The 19,960-nt window shown below is 40.3% G+C and overlaps 1 protein-coding gene and 1 pseudogene across 4 annotated transcripts; both read right to left on the minus strand.

Moving 5' to 3' along the window:
* Window positions 1-453: 453 nt before the first annotated feature.
* On the minus strand, window positions 454-7,761 carry LOC122307499 (proline-rich receptor-like protein kinase PERK8). 4 transcript variants are annotated; one of them, XM_043120408.1, is made up of 8 exons: window positions 6,182-7,759; window positions 4,299-4,709; window positions 3,880-3,963; window positions 2,759-2,829; window positions 2,499-2,575; window positions 1,914-2,061; window positions 1,029-1,190; window positions 454-928 (listed from the first exon to the last, which is right to left on the minus strand). In XM_043120408.1, the coding sequence occupies exons 1-8, from the start codon at window positions 7,038-7,040 to the stop codon at window positions 704-706; spliced, it is 2,037 nt and encodes a 678-aa protein (XP_042976342.1). In that variant the 5' UTR covers window positions 7,041-7,759; the 3' UTR covers window positions 454-703. The 4 variants fall into 4 exon arrangements, 3 of the variants coding, with proteins under 3 accessions (XP_042976342.1, XP_042976343.1, XP_042976344.1); XM_043120409.1 differs by lacking the exon at window positions 454-928 and adding an exon at window positions 1,261-1,300 and having other exon boundaries at window positions 1,030-1,190; window positions 6,182-7,761; XR_006241765.1 differs by lacking the exons at window positions 454-928; window positions 1,029-1,190 and adding exons at window positions 1,272-1,300; window positions 1,731-1,833 and having other exon boundaries at window positions 6,182-7,761.
* A 2,135-nt stretch (window positions 7,762-9,896) lies between these two features.
* LOC122307865 lies at window positions 9,897-17,053 on the minus strand (annotated as a pseudogene).
* Window positions 17,054-19,960: the final 2,907 nt, after the last annotated feature.

Genomic DNA, 19,960 nt, shown 5'->3' on the forward strand with positions numbered 1-19,960 from the left:
CCTGAAGTTCTAAAAGACCATAGCATGACCCTGCATCAGTATGTATGTATGTGTGTGCAAACTGATCAAGATGTTTTAAAGGATCTAGAAGGAGAAATCTGATCGCATCTGATTAATGACTCTGCTGGAGGAAGAGGTTGCAGAGGCTGAAATTTAAGACAAATGCATTACGACCTAGTCATTAACTAATAAAGCAGTATTGTATACCACACATTTAAGCACCCAAACATTTTCCTTAATACACACAACATGTTATGAGTATGATTTTCCTTTTCCTTTAATTAAACCTGATGGGACCGAAATAAATGGTCAGGGTTCTTCAACGTCTTCGGTCTTTGAGTTTGGACCCTTTCTCTGGTTTTAAAAACTCTTTTATTTCATTCAGTCAACGGAGGGCTCACTATAATTCAATTAATTAAACAGAACACGGTCTCAAATAAATTACAGAGAAAATGAGAGGAAGGAAGGAGTTACATTAAATCAACAAAAAAGATTACAAAATCATGGACCCCCTCCGACTCAAAAAATAAAAATCATGTTATTCGAGACTTGAGAGGACAAAGAACTTGGAACAAATAATATGTATGGATATGATTTACATTGAACAAGTAGCACAGCCTGAGTCCCAAGGTAATTGAGGGTCTCATCCCAAGATGGACAAAAATTAATCCTTCCATGTGTGAGAATGAAAGTATGGTATGAGCTAAGATGAATTTGCAGATGATGTGTAGCCATGCTCTCCACTCCTCCAGCTACTCTGTGTTCGATCAAAGAACTCAGAACTGTCTTCTTGACCACCGAATGCCATCCTTTGAAACATCCTGATTTGTGCAGATTGTTGCGCTGGATCAAATTGTTTACTTTGGCCAGGTTTCATTCCATTGGTGAGATCTGAAAGTTCATCCAAAGACTCTAAAGCTCTCACCACCTGAGATGGGGGTGCAAGGAAGAAGAAGAAGAAGAAGAAGATTAAATCCCACTAAGTAGAAAAGAAATATTGAAAATCCATGTCATTTACACATAATTACCAGACTCATTCTTGGCCTTCTCACAGCTGAATGACGCACACAAGCTGCAGCTGCCTCAGTCATCCGAAACATTTCCTTTCCAACATAGTTCTTTTCCAGCCTTGGATCCACCAACCCCTCAAAGTCTTCATCTTCAAGTGCTTGAGAAAGCAGTGGTCGAGCCTGAAACATAGGTTTTAATTATGATTAAACTGTGCCCTCTTAATTACTAGCAAAAGATTCACTATCCTACCTCTTCCCTCTAAAACCTCATTCCCTCTCCTTTGAAAAACCTGATAAAAAGAATCAAGCAGGAATAAAAACTTTATGGCAGAGCAGGCAAGTTAGACACATGCAGAAACAGTTAGAATACACATACATAGGGTTTAATATACTTTTCACCCCTCAACAATCAGGTATTTTATGCTTTATCCAAAACTAACATATTTCAACCCCAACTACCACCAGCTGTGAAATAACACCTCGTTAAGACTCAAAAGTCAAGATGGAGGGCGCCATTTGCCAATTCCTGGTAGTTTGAGGATTTTGATATATCAATTTTGGTAATTCAGTGTGCAAGCAAAGTGTCAAACACCCAGTAATTTGGAGATGAAAAGTGTATTTAACACATAAATATGTTCATTCAGTCAGATGGGATATCTTCAGGTCTGCATACATAAAAATTCATAATTTTGGGTTTCTTCATCAAAAAACGGAGGGTACCAAGAAAAGATTTTTGCCACATCCAAGCCAATAACCAATGTCCACTGACAAGGCTTCACAAACGCTACCTAGGATCATCTTGATAAAATGAATTCATGAAAATCTGTGTGCCATTAACAATATAGTTTCAGGAAAAAGTCAATGCAGTATATATAATAACATGTCAATATTTGTGCAACTTACCCATTCAACCAGGCTCTCATCACCCAATGGCTGAGAGGCATCCACAGGCTTGCGGCCTGTAATCAGCTCCAAAAGCACAACCCCAAAGGAATAAACATCAGACTTTTCGGTCAATTTGCCACTTGTTGCGTATTCTGGAGCCATGTAACTGGAGAATTGGGTAATTCCATACATCAGAAAGATACAAAAGGAAAATTTGACCATAGCAAACACCAAATTGGAAAATGGGACTGCGGCATACACCAAATTGAAAAATCTAACCGTGGCACACATCAGCAGTGTAATATCATTCCAAATGCCTACTTCAAGTTAGCTTGAGAGTATGAATGAAAATTTGTCATATCTAAACATTTGTTCGAAAAACCTTCCAATGTCATGTGTATGGCTTAACTGGAATTGCAGGTGGTCAAAGGCATTTGTAATGCTGACCTTTAAAATGTGAATAGTGCTAGCTTTGCCCATGAAAAACGTATTCATATCTTATGCTTTATAAGACACCAAAACACAGAAACAAGCACAAACCCACAAGAAAGTTTTTTTAATCATCTAGGAGACATCATAAGCTAACACATAAGGACTACCAACCCAAAAGTTCCCATCACACGTGTGGTTACGTGAGTATTTGAGTCCAATGCCAACTTTGCAAGTCCAAAATCTGCAACCTGTTAGTGAGAGAACACAGATCTTTAGGAACAGAAATAACTAAAAACAAGAAATTCAGGATAGGGCAAAAATCAGATCCAATTGCCGAGCGATAATGACTGGCAGTTGCAAGAAACCATCTTGACCAGATGGATGCAAATTGCCGTTTTTCATGAAAACCGATGATGCAGAAAAAGGCATACCCGAGCTTCAAAATTGTTGTCAAGAAGGATGTTTGAGGATTTAATATCCCTGTGAATGATGCGGGGATGGCCTGTGATAAGTAAATTAAAAGAAAAGATTAGAGAAAGGTGAGAAGTTCCTTGGTAGATGCTATAAATAAATTCAGACATGAGAAAGGCTGGAAGAACATGACAAAGGACCAGAAGATTGTATTTAAAGGAGAGATTAATTGGAGAAATGCTTCATCCACAAAGAGATCTCACAGCTGACATGTCTTGATTTGATTCATCAGATTATAAAATTCCCTTTGTGGATCTAGCACTTCTTAATTAATTGAACTATGCAATAAGGGCAATATGCTATAATCTTTCTTGATTAGACTGAAAACATCGCAACTCTCATTATAAATATGTTAGTCTTAGACTCTTACTCAAATAATTCAAGATTGTTTTGCTGTAGTTACTAGGATTGCTAGATCCCCTAGGAGCCATGATACAGGTCATTCAATCCCCATATATGATACCTAGATCTCCTAAAAAGGCAGCTGTGAAATTAACCTGCCAGTACTGGACAATAATAATTAACCAATATACAGAGGGTCTTTTGGCTAAAAAAATAGGAAAACATTATATGATTTCTAGCAACAAGAACAAAGTAAACCTTATGATTTCTACTGATTTAAAAAAAGTGTTAATAACTAAGCCGTTGTAGCATTTTTTTTCCCCTGATAAATTGTTTTCCATAAAATGCTGGTCGGCCAGATGTAGATGAATTGTCTTTCAATTTTGAACATGCACATTTTATTGTTGTAAGATATTTCTAAACTCTTGAGACCAATTTTGTGCATTTGTTTATGCCCAACCATGAGATGTGCTAGGCATGCTATTGTACTCAAATTAACAAAGTGCTACAACAAATCAAAACACACCACATTTTGTGTAAAACATATCCAGAGAATATTTTTATTTTACATTTAGTCGGCAACATGTTAAATGGGTGAAATATGACAAAAATACATTCAATGGTTTGGGTACTGTACAGCTGTACCCCTGTAAATGAGCAGAGTTGAAACAACAAATGACCTGAAAAAGATGGAAAACAAATTAACATAAGAAGCCCAGAAGGAAAGGAAGAAACTTACAGTCTTCATGTAGGTAAGCTAGTCCACGGGCTGCACCAGCAGCAACCTTCATTCGGATTGCCCAATCCATAATGGGGCACTCACCTGCAAATATATAATGGGTGGTTAGAGATATATTGCAATTTTGATGGGGAATTCATATGCAGTAGACTGTCAAAGTTGAATCCTCAATCCCAATAACTCAGCATAAAACAATAGAAATAATTATGGAACAGGACTTGCCACGACATGGACACTACTAAGAAATTATTTGTGGCACACCGTGATTGGATGTGTTGACCAGAGAGAAACCTCATGGTAACCCAGCTTTGGACCTACTTTCATTGCAAGCCATATGCATGAAACAGTGTGCTTATGAATGATATGGCACTCAAATTAAAAATTTTTCCTTCCAATTTCATCTGAGAAGTATTTCTTACCATGGAGGTGATAATGAAGAGTATTGTTTGGGACATATTCGTAGACAAGTAATCTTTGATGCTCAGATATACAGTAACCCACCAGGGAAACCAAATAACGATGGTGTATTCTGCTAATTATCTCGACTTCTGCTCTAAATTCACGCTCACCCTGTCCACCACCAATTTTTAGCTGTTTAATAGCTACGTCTTTCCCATCTGCCAGGACACCTTTGTAAACACAACCAAATCCACCTTCACCCAAAATATTTTGTGCTGAGAACCCATTTGTGGCCTGGACTAATTCTTCATAAGTGAACCATGACCTTGAATTGCTTACACCGCTGGGATCTGATGGTGTATTCAAAAAATCGCTGCCAGAGTCATTTTCTGCTAGGGGAGCTGGAGAATAGGGCTTTAGAAAGAATGAATCTGGAGAGCATAGACAAGTCAATTAAGATATATTCATTGAACTCATAGCCTCGTTCAGTTATAGCTTGCTAGCTAACTCAAAAGGATAATAAAAATGAAGTGGAAATGTACTATTTCATACAGTGAGGATGAAACTTATATTTAAGTCCTTGAATTTAAGTCTATGAACTTCTTTACACCATATCCATGACCCAAATTGCCAAAAGCACACAGAAACAAAACTGAATCAGTTAGAATTTCAATGGTTTAAGTCATTGACTCCACAGGGACATGGTGTATTCCACTAGTGTGGAAAGAGGAGGTGAAGACAAAATTATGTGGGCTCCTACCAAGAAAGGGACGCTCAGTGTTTGTTCTTTCTATAATTTCTTTATTCCTTATGATAACAACCGATTTTATGTGGATGGTGCCCTTTTGTTTCCTCCCCCTGGGCATAAAATCTAGGCAGCAAGTGCATGGAAGAAGACATGGCGGACTAAGATGTTTCCAATAGCAAAAATTTTCACCAGGACAGTTTCTCTAAGAAAGATTCTCACCATGGACAACCAACCTGAGGAAAAAATACATTGTTGTGACTGAATGGTGTTGCATCTATAAGAGGAGTGGGAGGTTTGTGGATCATCTTTACTCCGTGACAAGATAGCCACTGCTTTGTACAGTGACCTTCTGTATGCCTAGCAAAATATTTTTTTTTTTTTCTCCTGGAGAGGATTAGGTGGAAGCCCACAAATTATTGAGGTAATGAAAATGGTTCCTACTTGCCTCATATGATGCATTTGGTGGGAAGGAAATGCTAGAATGTTATAGGATCGGAACGAACTGTGGAGAAGCTTAAGACTTTCTTTTCCAATACTCCTTTGGACTAGTTCTATAGACTTTAATGGCTGAACTTACATGATGGATGGGCATCTCTCTTGTATACAACCTGTATACTTGGAGTACGCATTTTGAGCTTTTCAACATAACTTGTCTTGTCTTAGTTATGAACATAGCACTGTTTCTGACAGAAGCTATGGCCCCAAAACGAGTAGGCTGAACAAAATTCATGACACCGACCCCAATGGCTGCATCGATTTTCTGAAATAGAATTTTAGTCATTCCTATTAGTTTAGATAGACCGTGCAGAGATAGTGGAGTTATTGATTTGCTACAGCACATCTTTGACAAAAACATGAGAGTTTGTGAGTGAAAAATTATCACCTTTGACTAGAATTCATACAGAAACGATGGCTATAACTCCAATCCTTACCCCAAAGATTTTGCATCCAGTTACAGCATAAAATTTTTATCTAGCGGAAAATCTACAAGTTCAAGGAACTTTAACAATAATCCTTACGAGTATATACTAAATAAATAAAGCAGTTTTCAGATTATCAATTGAGTAATATATTGAGAGGTAAATTATCCACTAGAAGTCAACCAGCGTTTACTTAAATACCTTGTAATAAAAAAGAAAAAAGAAAATTTATAACCTGAATTCTGGGAGGAGGCAAATGGAGAAGGCATGGAGTAGCATACATTTTTTCTATTTCTCCTTTTCATCCATTTATGTAAGAACCACATAGCCATCACAGCAAGACTAATCACTAGGATCCCAAACACAATACCAATTGCCACAAACCCTCCCGTGCTTAACCCACCTGTTTTTGTAGATGTTTTACCGAGATTTCCGGATGAGGAATTACTTGGTGGTGCAGGAGAGAAAATCGGAGGAGGTGAGTAGAGTGAGGGGACTGAAGGAGGAGGTGACACAAATGTGGTATTCGGGGCAGATTCAGATGGAGGAGGTGTATGCATAGTTGGTGGAGGAGTGCTTGTTGTTGACTTTGCTACTGGTGGAGGTGGGGAATTGGAAGAAGGCGGCGTTGGGACATTGGTTGGAGGAGGTGGAGATGAAGAAGGTGAGATGGCTCGTAGGGGAGGTGGGGGTGGCGCTGGAGGTGTAGGGGACGCCTGAGGAGGAGAACTTCCTGATGAAGGTGGTGTGGACAAATCCGGACGGGAGGGCGAAGTCACGCCTGGAGGAGGGGCAGATAGCGGGGGGGATGATGCTGGAGGTGGCGATGAAGGAGGCGTTAGTGGTGAGGTAGCAGGTGGGGAAGGTGGTGTAGGTGGTGGTGGTGGTGAGGTTGGAGGAGGTGACGATGCCTGTGGGGGTAAAGCTGGTGTCGACGGAGGAGAAGCGGGAGAGACTGGGGGTGGAGGAGACTGAGGAGGTGGAGTTGAAGAATTTGATGGAGAAGGGGAAGAAGGTGGTGGCGGCGAGGTAACAAGGGAAGTAGGTGAATCCGCAGGAGGCGAAGATTTCGGAGATGGCGCTGTTGAAGCCATCTTCCTGCGAATCTTTCTTAACAATGACAATCAAGTACTACACTTCCATTACCAAATTTGAACAATCGGACTAATCAGCAACATCCATGACTCATTTTTCCTCAAAAAGCATACAGCACCACATCATTCCAGCGCCCAATTCACTACCAAAAAAAGTCTTCCCCAAAGCAAATGTCCCAACGCGAATTCATTCGACTAAGAATCAACGAAAAACCCAACTCGACAAAACCAATCTACCAGAATTCCTTCACTTGGAACACTCAGCTTCTCGAAACACGGACCGGCTCAGAAGCGCCATAATACAACAGAAACTACGCAAGATCGGTTCAAAAAAATTCTTCTGCCAACATCACCCAGACCAGCAAACAAAAAACTTGATCAACAATCAGAGTAAATACTGTCCAGTATGACTATAACTGCAGCCTAGAACCGGAATGGGTTACTGCAGCACGAGCCAGATCTTCAAAATTTTCAGAAACTCAATATGGCCTTTACGTATGCCTTCTTTATTGTAGGTGTTTTGGAACCGTTACAAAACAGGTCGGAATCTTCGAGTTCCACTGGGGTTCCAAGGAAAGCTCCTTTCGTGGAAAATGGTAAAGAGGATGAAGTCCTTGCCCATGAAAAATGCAAACCAAACGTGGGGGCGCCATCACATGCACAGGGAGGAAAAACATGGAAGATAGGTCATTAAAGTGGCGGCCTTTAATTTGTCGTCATTCTTCGTGTTTGATATTCTCTCGATTATTTTCGCTTTTGAAATTTATAATATTCCATATTTTGAAAAAACTTAATTACAACTTTTGATCAGGCCAACAAAAAAGAAGAAACAATATTCCACGTCAACAAAATAGGTAAAGATCTAATGAATTGCTGCTATTCCATGGGCCTTTACAAGAATCGGGAAATTTCTTTTTTTCTTGGTTTAGAATAAAGAATGCAAAGGTGAAGTGATATTTTATCACTCCAAAAATAGTAAGGAAAACAATAGATGAGGTGCGAACGGCTCTAATTACAATCCAAGAAGTCATCTTCCTGGAGTCTGTCAATATGTCGTGTAATGAATGAGAAATGTGGACTTATTAGGGACAATTGCAAAGATATCCTTAATGTCTGCTAATCCATATGAAGCCAAAATGGAGCATCTAATAGGTAAAAAAATATTCATTTATTGTAATATATATGGTAATTGGCAGTCCTATATTACTTTACAGGCACAGAGACAGACACAGAGAGAGAGAGAGAGAGAGAGAGAGAGAGAGAGAGGAACGTGTGTTTTGGAGAACTGGAGCTCTACACATGCACTTAGGATATGCGGGTCTCACAAACATGCCCGAGAAAAGTTAGAAAACAAATTATTAAAAAGATCTTCGAAGCTGGCTGTGACAAAAAACAAAGTTAACAAACCAATGCGAACAAGTCAATGGAAATCCAAAGGCCGAGTTAGAGGCCTTTGGATAGTAATAGTATAGAGTTTCTTTTCTATTCAGATTGAAGGATTTCTAAAATCTGATTTTATATGTAAAACTTATCTCAGATCTTATTGTTACAGTCTCCAATTGCCAGATTTGCCGAATGCGTTCGATTTGACAAAGTAACAATAGATAGACAATATTACCAGAGGTAGCTTGTCTTTTTGGCATTGCTTGTGAAGTCATTTCTTTTTCACCTGCACCACAATCTTCAATCCAAAGCTTAATGTTTTTGTTGAGCTAATGATGTGATCAAGCTTTTCTTGCCGTGAGAAGCTAAAGAGAGTCGAGACTCTCAACATTCATTTTCTCTCCCACTATCCATTTTACAAGGCTCCACCCTCCACCAAAAGGTTGGTGGTAGTGACCTTGAAAACTAATTAGTTCTAACAAGTTGTTACAACATTTTTTTTATGTTATCCTCGACAGAAATAGCAGGTTCTCTAACAGCTAGGGGTTAGGGATTACAAACTTCTTTCATATTTTTGGAAAACTTTGTTTAAGCTCGTGATTTTTTTACCCATATGGGATTGATAACAAAGTCAAAGTACTGTGGTTGTGATAGGGTTGAAAGACAATAGCACTCGGGCATTGAAACAGGCGCAATTGGAGGCTTTGCCTTTGCCTGTTATGTTGGTTTAAGTCCTTATCATAATGTCCAGGAGAAGGAAAAAAACCCCAGACAAGTACAAATAAAGCATCTTTGACTAAAGTATTCCCATTTCAAATTTAAATGCTTAACAATACAATACATCCTTATGTGTTCTCTTTTTGAAGAATGAAGATCAAAGAAATTCCATGGATCCAATAAGACCTTGCAATTTATATATCTTTTGGTCTTTTTAATTGGCCCAGGTCATTTATTAAAACAAGGATGATAAGCCAAAAATGGCTGGGATAGCTCATTGCTCTTCTTAAAAACAAGGTGACAACGTCTCCAATAATACGAGTTGCAAATAATGCAATCTTCTCCTTCCTCCCTAAAGAGAGAGAGCTTAACATGAGAAAACACAAGAATGCAGGGTTTGATTGCATTCACCAAAACATATACATACATACAAGTACATAGGCAACATAATTCAATGAATTTTCTGCGAAGAAACTTTATCCAACAAGAGTTCTAGTGAATGTAATTACGTTCCAGTTGCAGTTAAGTCGTGCATTCAAACAAAAAGTTCCAATTTTTATCATAAAACTTTCTCAGTTTACTGGCACGACAGTGCAAAGTTGGATGTAATTCTACAGGTAATCATATTCCACTAACTAAAAAATGTTCGACATTTCTGCAGAACTGCATTTCCCTGTAGATTTCAGGCATACTTCCCTTTATTTACATAGCACGCGCACAGATAATATGTTTGCAATTAATTTCATTTTGATTGTATAAAAAAATTCAATCATATTATTATGCTTATTAAATACAATACAAATTATATGACAAACAAATTCAATGACAATAGTGTCCAAACCAGCAGTATTTTCCTCCTCCCCCACATCCCCCGTCCTCTTCATCACCTCTGCTGTGAATCCACCATAACACATTAGTAAGCGAGTTCCCATCATCAAAACCACTCAAGTTCCTGATCTTCTCCAATGCGCATTCTTTGTCATAAAACCCTTCCAAGGCATAGATAAATCCCTTCCATCCTTCTCCAACTCCCTCTCTTTTCAAAGCAGGTAAAGTCCACTTCACAAGCTCCCTCACGAAATCAACATCAGAGAGCAAGACCTCAGTGATTGGCAATAAAGGTAGCACCTGAATTCCAAGCCTACACTCTCTCCAATCAGGTGGAGCAAACCATAGTCCACTGTCCCTCTTATTAGCCCACAATACGCCCACCACCCTGTTCTCTCTAGTGAAATCCTCCTCGTGCATATTATCTCCTTCTCTCACATGCCACCATGTTTGAGCAGCCTGAATTTCCATTGCTGCAAGCATTGATCCAATGGCAACTAGATGTGTGTCTCCATAGGCCAACCCCATTAAAGCTGCGGAATAATAAGCATTCACTGCCTCACTTGTGCTCTCTTGATTTCGCCCATCAGCAAATTCAGTCAGCCCTCCGGCCCAAGAGTGCAATTTATACAAGTCAAAGCACCTCAGACGTGTATAATTCGAATTTGACCGCTTGCCCAAGTTCATAAAGTCTGCCATCAGCGAATACGCTTGAGCCCTATACCTCCTCCCCCAAGCCGGATCAATCTTTACAAGCACTGAAATTGCATAGAGAAAGTACCCTAAATGATAATGGTGATCATTATAGACCCCAAACCCAAAATCAGCCTTAGAATCCATTGCCCCTTGCTTAGTGATAATTCCACCCCATTTAGCATCATACAGAAAACCATTACCACCAAAAGTCCCATCCAACCATGGTTCAATTGTATCCTTTAGGAACTTTCTTATCTTCGGATTCACCTCAAGAAAATCCACCTCCTCAGCATGTTGAGTACTGTGGAGTCTGGTCCACACCGCTCGAGCGGAGGCATTGGCCGCTCGAGCGAATTCAGACAGATTCGAACGCTCGATATTAGCTCGACAGTGAGCTCGAGCAGAAAGTTTTCACTCGAGCGGAGGCATTGGCCGCTCGAGCGAAGTCAGATAGAGTTGAATGCTTGATGTCAGCTCGACAGTAAGCTCAAGCAGATGAGGGAAGGAAGTTCGCTCGACGCTCGCTCAACACGCCACTCGAGCGAACATGCATTTTTAGGATTTTTCTACCGTTTAACTATATATATGATGTTTACATCATATGACTGTACTGTTGAAATACTGTGGACGTACAGTGAGAGATCCATCATTATAGTGTGATATCCCTCAATAATAAAATCATCTGTAGCTCCCTTGGACATAGGCAATTTGCCGAATCATGTAAATCTTGTATCGTGTGTAATTGTTTATTGCTTTTTCTCGTTCCATATTCTCTTTTTCAATTCATTGTCATCATTTTTCATAATAATTGGTATCAAGAGCCAAGGTTCGGGTCTGAGAAACAATGATAGCTGAAGATGAATTGAAGGTATCAGGGATCGAGAAGTTTGATGGCACGGATTTTGGATATTGGAGGATGCAGATAGAGGACTATCTCTATGGGAAGAAACTTCATCTTCCACTATTGGGAAAGCAACCGGAAAAGATGGATGATGCTAATTGGAACCTGTTGGATCGACAGGTTCTGGGGGTTATTCGATTAACCCTGTCGAGATCCGTTGCACACAATGTCATCAAGGAGAAGACGACTGCAGATCTCATGGCGGCTTTTTCAGGTATGTATGAAAAGCCGTCAGCGAATAACAAGGTACATTTGATGAAAAAGTTATTCAATTTGAAGATGGCAGATGGTACGTCTGTTGCACAATATCTAAATGATTTTAATACTATCATAAATCAATTGTCGTTTGTTGAAATTGAATTTGATGATGAGATACGTGCACTGATACTATTGGCTTCACTGTCAAATAGTTGGGAAGCCATGAGAATGGCTGTCAGTAAATCTACTGGTAAATCTAAATTGAAATATGATGATATTCGTGATTTGATTTTGGCTGAGGAGGTGCGCAGGAAAGATTCAGGCGAGACCTTGGGTTTGAGTTCAGCTCTAAATGTTGATTCTCGAGGGAGATCACATGACAGGAATTCAAACAGAGAAAGATTAAAATCAAAGTATAGGGCAAGAGCAAGTCGAGGCCTGGTCAGCAGGCAACTTGCTGGAATTGTGGCAAAGTTGGCCACATAAAGAAGAACTGCAAAAACCTTAAGAAGACGAAGAATGATAGTGCTAATGTGGTAATTAAAGAAGTACAGGATGCACTATTGCTTGCAGTTCATAGTCCAGTTGATGACTAGATACTGGATTCAGGGGCTTCCTTCCATACATCTTCCCACCAGGAGCTAATGCGAAACTATGTTGCAAGTGATTTTAGGAAAATGTATTTGGCTGATGGTGAGGCTTTGAACGTAGTGGGGATGAGAGACATTGATATTGCACTCCCTGGCAAGAACAAATGGACCTTGCAAAAGGTCAGACACATTCCTGAGTTGAAGAAAAACCTCATTTCTGTTGGACAACTCGATGAGTGTGGTCATTTAGTGGTGTTCTCGGATAGCACTTGGAAGGTCACAAAAGGGGCATTGGTACTGGCTCGGGATAAGAAAACTGGTACACTATATATGACTATTGGTTTGATTGACACTATTGCTACGAGCACAACAGATTTGTGGCATTGCAGGCTTGGCCATATGAGTCAGAAGGGTATGAAAGAACTTCTGTCTAGAGGCAAGCTACCAGAACTAAAGTCAGTTGATCTCAGTATGTGTGAGAGTTGTGTTATGGGGAAACAAAAGAAGGTCAACTTCTTGAAAAGTGGCGGGACGCCTAAGACAGGAAGATTGGATCTTGTGCACACAGATGTGTGGGGTCCTTCCCCAGTGACATCTCTTGGAGGTTCTCGTTACTATGTTACGTTCATTGATGACTATAGGATGAATGTATGAGTTTATTTTTTGAAGCATAAATCTGATGTATTTAATGTGTTCAAAATTTGGAAAGCCATGGTTGAGACAGAGACAGACTTGAAACTGAAATGTTTAAGGTCTAACAATGGTGGTGAGTATGTCGATGGTGGGTTCAAGGAGTATTGTACAGCTCTGGGTATCAGAATGGAGAAGATCATTCCTAAGACACCACAGCAAAATGGAGTTGCTGAACGTATGAACAGAACCATTAATGAGCGTGCTAGAAGTATGAGGTTGCACGCTGGACTACCACCCAATTTCTGGGCAGATGCAGTCAGCACAGTCGTTTACTTGATAAATAGAGGGCCATCAGTTCCACTGGATTGTGGATTGCCTGAGGAGGTTTGGAGCGAGAAAGAGGTCAAATTTTCTCACCTTAAAACTTTTGATTTTCTTTCTTATGTGCTTATTGATTCTGATGCTCGTAGTAAACTTGAGACTAAGTCAAAGAAATACTATTTCATTGGCTATGGAGACGAGGCATTTGGCTATCGTTTCTGGGATGATCAGGGTCAGAAAATTATAAGAAGCATGAATGTGATTTTCAATGAGAAAATTATGTACAAGGATAAGTCTAGTACAGCTTCTGCAGTAGCTCCTTAGGAGTCCGAGTTTGTAAGATTGGATGACCTACCAGAGGTCATAGTGCAGTGTAGAGATGTGAGTGACGAGGAGAGTGGGTCCAGTGCACCCATTCTTATTATTCCGCAGGCAGTTTCAGAACCGTCCACTCCTACAGTTGCAGTTCGCAGGTCAGTTAGGACTATACGTCCTCCACAGCGTTTCTCACCTCCTTTGAATTATATTCTGTTGACAGATGGTAGAGAACTGCAGAGTTACGAAGAAATCTTGCAAGATGAAAATTATAGCAAGTGGGAGCTGGCCATGAAAGATGAGATGGATTCCTTGTTAGAGAATCAGACATGGGAGTTGATAGAACTTCCATCAGGGAAGAAAGCATTACACAACAAGTGGGTGTACCGGGTGAAAACTGAGCATGATGGCAGTAAGAGGTACAAGACTAGACTTGTTGTAAAAGGCTTTCAGCAGAAGCAGGGTATTGATTACTCTGAGATCTTTTCTCCTGTGGTGAAGATCACAACCATCAGGATGGTACTGGCTATGATTGCTACTGAAAATCTATTTCTTGAGCAGTTAGATGTGAAGACAACTTTTCTTCATGGAGACCTTGAAGAAGACATCTACATGCACCAGCCTGAGGGGTTTGTGGTACAGGAAAAGGAATGTTCAGTTTGCAGATTGAAGAAGAGCTTGTATGGCCTAAAGCAAGCTCCTAGACAGTGGTACAAGAAATTTAATAACTTCATGCACAGTGCAGGGTACATTAGATGTTAGGCATATCACTGTTGCTATGTCAGACACTTTGACAATTCTTATATTATTCTGTTGTTGTATGTGGATGACATGCTTATTGCAGGGGCCAGTATTGATGAGATCAATAATCTGAAGAAGCATATGTCAGAGCACTTTGCAATGAAGGATTTGGGGGCTGCAAAGCAAATCCTTGGCATGAGAATTGTCAGAGATAGAGTCAGAGGTACATTGAGACTCTCACAGGCTGAGTATGTGAAAAAGGTACTTAGTAGGTTCAATATGGATAAGGCCAAACCAATTGGCACACCCTTGAGAAGTCACTTCAGACTCAGCAAGAATCAGTCACCAGAGTCAAAGGAGGAACAAGATTACATAAGTAAGGTTCCTTATGCTTCAGCTATTGGTTCACTTATGTATGCTATGGTTTGCACAAGACCGGATATTGCCCATGCAGTGGGAGTTGTGAGTAGATACATGAGTAAGCCAGGAAAGCAACATTGGGAAGCAGTGGAATGGATTTTGAGGTACCTAAAGGGTTCCTCAGAAACCTGTTTGTGTTTCTCTAGAGAGAGCTTGGAGGTGCAGGGCTATGTTGATGCTGATTTAGCTGGAGATATTGATAGTAGAAAGAGTACCACAGGCTTTGTTTATACACTTGGTGGTACTGCAGTGTCATGGGGTTCTAATCTACAGAAAACAGTTTCTTTGTCCACTACAAAAGCTGAGTATATTACAGTATTAGAGGTTGCAAAGGAGATGGTATGGCTACAGGGCTTCTTGGAGGAGTTGGGTAAAAAGAATCAGAAATGCACTCTCTACAGTGACAGTCAGAGTGCCATATTCCTTACCAAGAATCCAGCATTCCATTTCAAGACCAAGCACATTCAGATAAGGTATCACTTCATACGATCATTGTTAGATGACGGACAGTTGTTACTTGAGAAAATTTGTGAAAGCAAGAACCCTGCTAATATGTTGACAAAGGGTGTTACACTTGAGAAACTGAAGTTGTGCGCAACTTCAGTTGATCTTCTAGCATGAAGACAAAGGCAGTGAGTTGCAGAGGTGGATGATATCATGTTTGAGGAAAACGGCGATACAGAAAGTGTACCAGTCTCCAAGTGGGAGAATTGTTGAGTATTGTGGAGTCTGGTCCACACTGCTCGAGCGAATTCAAACAGATTCGAATGCTCGATGTTAGCTCGACAGTGAGTTCGAGCAGGAAGTTTTCACTCGAGCAGAGGCATTGGCCGCTCGAGCGAAGCCAGGTAGAGTTGAATGCTTGATGTCAGCTCTACAGTGAGTTCGAGCAGATGCGGGAAGGAAGTTCGCTCGACACGCTGCTTGAGCGAACATGCATTGTTAGGGTTTTTCCGCCGTTTAACTATATATATGATGTTTACATCATATGGCCGTACTGTTGAAATACTGTGGACGTACAGTGAAAGATCCATTATCGTAGTGTAATATTCCTCAATAATAAAATCTTCTGCAGCTCCTGTGGATGTAGACAATTTGCCAAACCATGTAAATCTTGTGTCGTGTGTGATTGTTTATTGTATTTTCTCGTTTCATATTCTCTTTTTCAATTCATTGTCATCGTTTTTCACAACACAGCGATCAATGCCAACCTCGCCGCTCTTGCAATCAATTTCCCATAAAAATATGATGAATTGGTTGTTATCGCCGCTGAATTCAAAGCTTCAACATCCTGAGAAAGCGCAGAGTTGATCTCCGCGTGTAAATCTTCGTTGATACCACTAATTGAATGCCAAGTTACAGATACTGAGGCTGGTTTCAATGCCCAAGAGTCTCCAACAACGGCAACAAGTTCGCCATCAATACTTTTATACCTAAAATCCTCCAGAACGGTAACGCCAGAATCATCATCAAGTAGCAGTCGAAGATGAAGAGGGTGAGCTAACATGAGCAAATCCCCCCACCCTTTCTTCTCCCACTTGTACTCCAAGCAAAATGGCTTAGTGAATATAGCATCACCCGAAACCGGGTAACAAGAACTGAACCGATTGAGGATCGCCTCGTGTTTTGGATCGGAGCCCGGCAATAGAGCGATCCGAATTATGCCGAAAAATCCAGAGGAAGTGATCAAAGAGAGGCTTTGGGTGAAACTGATCGGCGAGGACGAGTATATAAGCCATGTCTAATTGTTGTTGAGGTTGACGGTGCGCTTGGTGAGATCATTGTTTAAAGAAAAAGACAGAATGGCGTGGATGGTCGATATCGAAATGGTGGTACCGCCGGAGACGGAACAAGTCAGAAATGGTCTCCCCCGGACGAGGAAGAACCTCAGGTTGGAAGAGGGGAAGTCCAGAGTTACACTGAGATCACTGAAAGAGGTGATGATGTGGGGATCGAGGCGGGTGTTATCGGAGGCAGAGATGGTAAGATCAGGATCAAAAATCTGGCAGAGGAAAGCTGAGTTGAAAAAGCGAGATAGGTAGCAGAGGGAACGAGAGGAGTGTGAGGATTTAATGAGGTAGGGGTGGATGTACTCGAGTTGGTCACCATTATTGAGAGTAAAGTTTTGGAAGAAAGAGTTAGTGGGAAGATGGGTGGAGAAGAGGGTAGGTGAGAAGAAGAGGGAGGACTCTGGATTGGGTTTGGGGGAAGAGGAATGGTTTGAAAGCTTTGCTTTGTGGAGGCGTTGGTGGCATGGTTGGGGTCGGGTGGTGATGGTGGAGGTGTTTCGGGTTTATAAGATCTGTGACGCTTCAAAAAGTCTTGGTGATTAAGGTTTTGACCCCTTTTCGAGTCTTCTTAGCCTTTTTGGTTGGTATTATTATGAGTTGGGTGCTTAAGAGTGGAGAAAATTATTGGGAGGCGGATTTGTTGGTTTGGATTTGGAGTAAAATTGTTGACTTGGTTGTGTCAAGGCGTAATATATTGATTCCAAAATCAGGGGAGCGAGAGGGAGATGGTGGGACTTGAGTTGGGGCTTGCTAGCATGGGTAGTTGCCTCCCGGCCCTGACATCTCCCAATGCCTACCTCACCTCCACGCCCACTCCCTCGGTTCCAACGCCGCTCTTGCCCTCCAACTCAACGCTCACTCGGCCACACGCGAATAGGTTTGCTTGTCGGTTTTGCAGTTCTTTTGTCGTATAAGGTTATTTTGGTGTGTTTTTACTTTTGTTCAAGGGTTTTATCATGTGGTTTTTGGATTTTGATTGTATTTCAGGGTTTTGATTTGTGGGTTTTTTGAATTTCATTTGCAAATCTAGTGGAAGATTGTGTATGGCATTGTTGTTCTCTTATTAAAGGCGTTGCTCATGTTTGATGTACTGTGCAGAAATTGACGTGTCTTCTCTTTAGGCTTGAGAAGATCAGCATGACTAGATAAGAAGTAATATAGATGCAGAAATGTCTAAAGCAAAATAAGTAGTGTCACATGACTCTTTTTTCTTTGCGGATACTGCTCCAGTCTCTACTGAATTCACCAATACAAAATTTGCATTTAGTTAACTACCTTGGATGAATTTTAGTCCAGAGGCTGATCAATTCAATATGAATGGGTATTTTTCCTTTTCTAAATTAGTAGTTTCTACCAAACATAATACGCAGGCCCAATTGAGAGAGGTCATACTGTAAGAAGAAAAATTCTGCATATGAAAACTCTATATCCGATTGTGAGAATAAAATATAGGAGAAATGTAGGAGTCAGATCTCGTTTAGAGGAAGTTAGAGGTGAGTTCTAACGTTCTAAACATATATGTAGATGTTGTTTTGGAGTCCTGGACCTTCTAGTTCATACTTTTGTTGTATTTGTACAGACGCATCAAGCCATGCTTATAGCTGTCAGTCTTGCATTTTTTTTTTTTTTTTTTGGTGCACGTGATCATACACCATCATATTTTTCAATGAAATCTCTTGTGGTGAACTACAGGGGCTGTTACTGTTTCTAGCCAATCTGGCGGAACCAGCAATTCAGTTGTTCAACCCAAGCTGGAAGTTGAGGGTGGGCCAGGCACAGGAGTGCCAAAGTCCTCGATGCTGAAGAAGTTGGAGAACAAAGAAAAAAAATTGGATCATTGCTTTCTTTATAATTATTTTAATTTCTTTGCACTTTTTGTCTTCATGAGAATTGATTTTTTTTTTTTTTTAATTTTATAACTTAGATTTTAAAAATTTTGCCTTTTTTTTTTTCAATCCTTGCATACTTAAATGAGGAATTTGTTAAAGGTTTGGAGAAGGAATTCTTCTATATACAACCGGCGCGCGAAACCTCTACGAAACCGAATGCCACGTCAGTTGATATTTTATTTTATTTATTTGAAAAAGACAGAAAAATGGAGGGAAATAAAATAAAATAGATGACACAACGCTGAGCTGACTGATTTGAAGGAGAGAGAGAACCAAAAATGCCCAGACCTCTGTTGGATCTCGTCTGGAGGTCGTCGGCGTGGAGAAAACTGGTTATTGCAATCGCCTTTCCTTTTACTTGCTTTAGACATCTTGCGATTATAGCTACAAACTATAGCTTCTCAGCTATGGTTTAGACATCTTGCGATTTGGTTTCAACGCTAATAACAATAATAAATCAAGAAAAAGTCTACTTACAACCGACCTGAGAAACCCCCGCGTAACCGGCTCTTACGTGGCACGTTTCAAAACGGCGTCGTCACTGTTTTAACTCAAATTCAAACTTGCCTCGTCACTGTGTTACTGCGTTTCGAAAACTCTCTCTAGCTTCTCTTCCCTCCAAGACCCTCCCCTCTTCCTCATTCCTATCGTCTTCCCCAGAAAGCCTGAAGCAGCCTTCCATCCCAGTCGAAACCATTCCCAGTTGAAGAAAGAACCCACAAACCCATGTTTCAGCCTCGTACCGAAGAGCCTCGTAATGGACCTAGGTGCAAATGTTTGTAGAGTTCGGTGAAGAGGTGAAATCATTAAGGGAATTACTCTGAGCAAATGAAAAGGAACCATGTTAGATGTAAAAGAAAAATGAATAATTCAATATTTGTCCACGCAAATTGAGAACCATAATGGTTCATTCTTTGGAAATATCTCCCTGCCTCCCTCCCTGGTCTTAGTTAAACTACAATCCGACCAAATCAAGATAGCTTTGAACAAAGGAACAAAATAATGTCCTGCTTCACATCTCATTTCTTTTTATACTGGCAGCACAAAATGGTAGGAGAGGAAAAGAAAGCTGCTTTGAATCAGCACAAGTGTGTTTGGTAGCAGAGAAAATTTATGTGTCTGACTCGAGGTTGTATCAGTCAAGCAGCTTATTGATTTATGAGCAATGCTACATACAGTCATGGAATTGCAAACGCCGAGCAATCGCTTTGAAAAAGAGTGGGGTCCACGATTAAAAAATTAGTTTTTTTTCATGTGGGTCCCATATTAATTCATTTTTTTCAAAGCGACTGCACGCCGCTTACACAACCACGACTGCAAATATCATTTCTCTCTTGTAAATTTACTGTGATTGTGGTCATCATTCTAAAATGCTCCTAAATTTCTAATTTTCGGTAGATTAACCATGTGGTAGACATCTGACTTGGATGGTACTATGATCCTTCTGCAATATCTCCTTGGTTCATAAGATTCTATATTGCTTTTGATTTTACCTGTG

The sequence above is a fragment of the Carya illinoinensis genome, chromosome 4 (genome assembly GCF_018687715.1).
Source record: "Carya illinoinensis cultivar Pawnee chromosome 4, C.illinoinensisPawnee_v1, whole genome shotgun sequence".
NCBI classification, from domain to species: domain Eukaryota; kingdom Viridiplantae; phylum Streptophyta; class Magnoliopsida; order Fagales; family Juglandaceae; genus Carya; species Carya illinoinensis.

Coding starts and splice junctions, on each gene's coding strand:
- LOC122307499 (XM_043120408.1), bottom strand. CDS start 7,040: ATGGCTTCAACAGCGCCATCTCCGAAATCTTCGCCTCCTGCGGATTCA. Junction 3,964..4,298: donor TCTTCATTATCACCTCCATG/GTAAGAAATACT, acceptor ATATATTTGCAG/GTGAGTGCCCCATTATGGAT. Junction 2,062..2,498: donor CGTGTGATGGGAACTTTTGG/GTTGGTAGTCCT, acceptor CCAATTCTCCAG/TTACATGGCTCCAGAATACG.